We start from the raw sequence: 6,000 nt of genomic DNA, 5'->3' as shown, positions 1-6,000 counted from the left end.
AAAATAATACAAGGGGGAGAAATGAATGACAGTAGAGGGGGTAGAGAGAGAAGAGGGGAGGGGAGGGTAGGGGAGGAGAGGGGGGATAGTAGAGGATAGGAAAGGCAGCAGAACACAACAGACACTAGTATGGCAATATGTAAATCAATGGATGTGTAACTGATGTGATTCTGCAATCTGTATATGGGGTAAAAATGGGAGTTCATAACCCACTTGAATCAAAGTGTGAAATATGATATATCAAGAACTATGTAATGTTTTGAACAACCAACAATAAAAAATTTAAAAAAAAATATTTGCCAAGAAGCTGATGAAGACTTGTAATTCAGTTTATATTAATAGCAAAAGTTCTTCAAACAGAACCCAACATGTTGATGTGAGTAAATAGCTTGAAATTTAAAAGAACAGGGGGAAACAATAATTCTTACTATGAATAATAAAATATAAAAACTAATTATACGTAGCCCCCACTGGTAATACATTATCAAACAGGACAAAATGTTTTTTAGGACCCTGGGTTTCATTCCCAGCACTGGAAAAAAATATTTTGTTGTAATACATTGGGATAAATTCTATGTAGGAAAAGTTATGTATCTATAACCCACAGCAAACTCCACATAGCCTAGCAGTACTAGTACATAGTACTAGTGTGCTGAGTACCTAGATAACCTGTCAGGCTGGACTTCGTATATTTTACAATGGTTTATTAAACATTCCTCACACAATCATTACACATATTTCATGACTAGGTAAATTTCTATGCAGAGAAGGCTACAAGAAGTATTGAAGACAACGGTAGGAAACCACCTGATGGAAAAATAAAGGGCATTATTCATACCTTGGAACATTCTGGTTATACTCCAAACAACCCAAATTATTTACTAAAAATTCTCTGTTAAATACTTTAAAACACCATATTCTCCCAAATTACAGGAACTCGGCTAGGTCTATAAAGCATTCTCTACTCACTCACTCCCTTCCAAATGGCACACTGTCAGCATTTAAAGATGATTAAATCTCCCTTAACATTAAAAACAAAACATGATAAACACAAAAATCAAAGTCTCCCACAATCATTCCCTTTTTATTCTCTCCTCCATTTGCACTTTAATTTGGCTTTTCCTGTATCACTTCTTTATTGAAACAGTTTTCACCAAGGTCATTATGTTTTATCAACGCAAAAATAAAATATTTTTCTCTCTTCTTATCCTATTTAATCTATCATAGGTGTAAGAGTGACTCTTTCCTTTTTTAAGTGCTCTCATTTCTAGATTTATAAGATAGATCATAAACACAGACATGTATTTGGTTGGTGGGGAAGAAAGATGTGGCATGCTTAAACTGTCTAATTTTATATTTTTATTAACATTTTTAAGATTTCTCCCCATATCACCACAAAGTTTTAGCCAGTGATAGAATGCATATATAATGGTAGTCCCATAAGATTACAATGGAGCTAAAAAATGACTATTGCCTAAGTGATGTCCTATAACTCACAGTTGGGGTAGTAAACAAACTTACTAAGCTGCCAATTGTATACAAGCTTAGCAACGTGATTATATATAGTACATAATACTTGATAATAACTTTGTATCATTATGGTACATTCCTTCTATTTATAAAGTTTATTGTAGGGGCTGGGGATGTGGCTCAAGCGGTAGCGCGCTTGCTTGGCATGCGTGCGGCCTGGGTTCGATCCTCAGCACCACATACAAAGATGTTGTGTCCGCCGAGAACTAAAAAATAAATATTAAAAAATTCTCTCTCTCTCTAAAAAAAAAAATAAATAAAATAAAGTTTATTGTAAAACAGAATATCATTTTATGTCATCAATGACCTTATATATCATGTTTACTGTGTATCTAGGTTTGTGTAACCACACTCTTGATTTTCACATGATCAAAATGCCTAATGTATCCCATTGTTAACCAAGCTATGATTGTCTTGGTTTCACAAGTAGACTCCTGGTTTCCCAGTCAATATAATGTAATTATTAGCAATGTACCTTTCACTATAAAAACTGTCCTGGGGGAGCTGGGGTTGTGGCTCAGCAGTAGAGTTGTTGCCTAGCACGTGTGAGGCCCTGGGTTCAATCCTCAGAACCACATAAAAATAAATAAAAGGATTGTGTCCAACTACAAATAAAAAAAAAAAATTAAAAACTATCCTGGTTTGAATAAAAATAAAAATCATCCTATGTATATTGTTCTTTTTGCCTATTGTTTACAACTTCCCTGTACCTTCCTATTGTTCCCTATGTACCTTACATATGTAAATCACTCAGGTTCTTCCAACAATTGACCAGATTCAATTAAAGATATATTCAAATTTGAAAGAGGCCAAATAATTTTTGTGTACATTGCTACTATAGTAAATTTTACTAAAGAAATATATGACAATATAACTACTTTTTAAAATTTATTGAGTTGTAGATGAATGCATAGTATCTTTATTTATTTTTATGTGGTGCTGAGGATCGAACCCAGTGTCTCACACATGCAAAGCAAGTGTTTTACCACTGAGCTACAGCCCCATCCCTGACAATATAACTCTTAAAGCCCAAATCAACTTATTTTCCCCACTTCTAATTCCTTTAAAATGTTTAGAACTACACAAAAAACAGTCCACTTGTCCTACAATATTTTTATTAACTAGCTAATTATTTTCATTTCAAACTTACCTACAAATGCTCCAAATTCTATACTATCTCCTTCTGCAGCTTTAAAGCAAATACTTTCTTGATCTTTGGTTACAGTTTCCAAGTGGCTTTTGCAACTTGGCTGGGACGGTGTACTAACAGAGAATTTGGTTGGTGGGGATGACAGGCGTGGTGTGCTATTAGGTGAACTGCCTAATTTTTGACTTTTATTAAATAGTTTTAAAATTTCTACCCCATGTCGTCTCTGTCGCAGTTCTGGAGGAGAAACAGCACTTGGGAATAAGGCACCACAAGAGGAACCAGCCTCTGGAAAATTGAATTCTTTTCTCTGGGGTATTACAGGTAAATCTTGACCAAACATGTTACATTGGGGATCTTTTTCATCTTTCATGAAAATATTACAAAAAAAAGGATTATTACTTTCAAGATCACCTTGAGGAAGAGAGGAACTAAGTGTATTTACAACACTGTGCTTTTTCCATACAGAAGGTCTTACAGGACCATCATCAATAAGGTTCTGAGCCAAATGTTTGGATATACTCAATTCTCGTGTGATCTCGTTGTGAACTTTGCTAGCTTCTGAAGCTTTCTGGGCAGTGAGTGTTTTTAATGTATCAACTGTCAGGGCTGAAAGATCTTGCAAATGTCCAATCTGAGAATCTAATGACTGTAATGATCGTTTTATGTAGTTGACTCGATCTCCAACTTCTTTAATCTGAATGCACATCTGCTCCACTCTGTAGGGGAAAAACAGGCTTTTTATGAATATTAAAAATAAATGAAGAAATTCTCTTTGTAGTCTCAAATAAATGACAATACAAAGAAATTTTAAATGCACTGTTTTATAACAAACGAGGTAAGTTATGAAAATAAAGTCTGGCTATTTATTTATACAAGGCATTCTTTATGTTTAAGAAGAATCCAATGCTAATGCTGTTATAATAAAACACAGGTTTCTAGAAATGCTTTTTTTTTCCAATTTACTCTCCTAAATATAGATATACAGTTACATATCCAAAGAATTACCATTACTGTAACTACAAAAACATCATATGCTTCCAGAATATAGCAAGGCCAATCAAAAGAAAGAAAGGCTTTAAAAATAGTGAAGATAGTTTTACTTTTCTCTCCAGAGTAGAAAGAGCATTAACCCTGAAACTATAGTCAAAAAATTACAAGAAGGCTAGGAATGTAGCTCAAGAGGTAGAGTTCTTGCCTAGCATGTCTGAGACCCTGGGCTGGATCCCCAGCACCATTAAAAAACAACAAGGGATTGATTGAATTATATAAAGTACTAGAAGTAAAGAACTGAACTGTCTTTCCAATATATGATAAAAAGCTATTTGCTTGACAAAATAAATTAAACAATGACTAGGTATAAGATACATAACTAATATAATCAATTATAATTAAACATATTATCAATTATAATTAAACAACTTCTAAACCTTTCAAAAGTGACACGGATTCTCTCTTCACTTCCAGAATGGAATTTGTCATCTTTTTCATTAAAATACATCTCAACACACTGCTCTTCAAAGTCATGAAGTTTCTTTTGATCTTCCTCTGTTAAGAAAAGTTCTAAGGGAGGAAAGACAAAAACAAATCAATGAAGGGCTACTAGGTTTTCAAACTTAAGTTCCTAAGTCTTATAAATTATTGTGCAACTTTTTTCTCTTTTTAGTGCTGTGTTTCTGAAGCACTAGCCAAGTGTCTTTCTTTTTCTTTTTTCCTCCTTCATGGTATGATATAAGTAAAATGGTTTCAGGTAAGTTATTCTCTTCTAATTTTCCTTTCCAACACTATTCCCCCTCTCTTAATCTTCCTCACATACCCAGTCAGAGGAATTTCAGAACTCAGCTAGTGGAATAGAAAGCCAATGTAAAATTTTAAGCACAATTTGACACAGTGATCAATTTCAGGTAGTTTAGATAATTGTCATGTTTCCAGAGCAGGAAAAAATGGTTTAGAAGAGCTAAAGTGTCATAATCTACATAATCCCCATTTTAATAAAAACAAACTGAGATGTCATCACCAAAGAGGAGTTTAATACTAAACCTCCTTTTATAGATCATCAAATTGCACCTAAAAATTCCTTTGGTCAGGCACATTTAACAAAAGCCTTCACAATAACATTAACCAATAATGTTAAATACTACATTGTATTGAGTAAAATCATTACTTAGTCTTCAAGGTGTTATTACATGAAGAAAACATTTGCCTTAGTTTATTTTACTTACTTGGTCCATCAGAAGTCTTATCTTTCTTTCTTCTTTTACATACACAGCAAAACAGAGAAACTACATGGCTAAGAATGATAAGTGGAGGAGGCAAAACTGGTTTCTCATGATAAGCCATAATAAAATGATAACGCTGATACTTCCATACAATATTGGAAATTGCCTTCACTTGTAAATACACATTGCTAGAATAACAAAGATTAAAAATAAACTTAGTTAACCTTATCTAAAGAAGTTTTAAATACTAAAGATTTTATTATAATTCTGGACTAAGTAAGGACAAGTACCCTTCAATAAACAAGACTAAAAAGTAAATGAAAAATTGCTGGGTACAGTAGCACATGCCCGTAATCCCAGTGACTAGAGAGGCTGAGGCAGGAGCAATTCAAGTTCAAAGCTAGCTTCAGCAACTTGGTGAGACCTGTCTCAAAATAAATAAAAAGGATTGGGAATGTGGCTCAGTGGTTAAGCACTCCTGGGTTCAATCCCTGGTACCAAAAAAAAAAAAAAAAAAGATCCTTTTATGTGCTATCAAATTGCCAACTATTGTGCTACGGTTGAGGCTCAGTGGCAGAACGCTTGCCTAGCACATGTGAGGCACTGGGTTCAATCCTCAGCACCACATAAAAATAAATAAATAAAATAAAGGTATTGAGTCCATCTACAACCAAAAGAAAAAAAATTTTTAAAAGGCAACCATTAAAAAATAATAATACCCAGAGTTGGCAAGAAGTTGAAGGATACACTATATTTTGACTTAAATGGGGAGAAAAAAAAAACAACTAAAAAAATCCACATACTGAACAGTTCTACTTTTAGAAAAACACTTTAAAGAAATACTTGGGTATTGTTCAAATGGCAATATGGTGTTTAAGACCAAAAAAGTACAATCTAATTGAGCAAAATAATATATTGGCTTAAAGTATTATATAATTTGTATCATGGAGAATCAAGCAGTCATTAAAAATAGACTGGATAGGCACAGTGGCACATGCCTGTAATCTCAGCAATTCCTCAGGGGCTGAGGCAGAAAGATTCCAAGTTTGAGACCAGCCTCAGCAACTTAGCAAGACCCTGTCTTGAAATAAAAAAAATAAATAG

The 6,000-nt window shown here is 33.7% G+C and overlaps 1 protein-coding gene across 4 annotated transcripts in view; it reads right to left on the bottom strand.

Moving 5' to 3' along the window:
* Trpm7 (transient receptor potential cation channel subfamily M member 7) overlaps positions 1-6,000 on the bottom strand; it is a 106,655-nt gene that overhangs the window by 33,697 nt on the left and 66,958 nt on the right. For all 4 annotated transcript variants that reach the window (XM_048793113.1, XM_048793114.1, XM_015480669.2 and 1 more), the window contains 3 exons: positions 4,900-5,084; positions 4,108-4,240; positions 2,681-3,396 (listed from right to left, as the gene is read on the bottom strand). In XM_048793113.1, the coding sequence (XP_048649070.1) occupies positions 2,681-3,396; positions 4,108-4,240; positions 4,900-5,084 (1,034 nt within the window). The remainder of the gene's footprint in view (positions 1-2,680; positions 3,397-4,107; positions 4,241-4,899; positions 5,085-6,000) is intronic.

This window comes from Marmota marmota, unplaced genomic scaffold (genome assembly GCF_001458135.2).
Source record: "Marmota marmota marmota unplaced genomic scaffold, marMar, whole genome shotgun sequence".
NCBI lineage: Eukaryota > Metazoa > Chordata > Mammalia > Rodentia > Sciuridae > Marmota > Marmota marmota.
The sequence above is the reverse complement of the archived record's forward strand: the minus strand, read 5'-3'. Positions and strand labels throughout refer to the sequence as shown.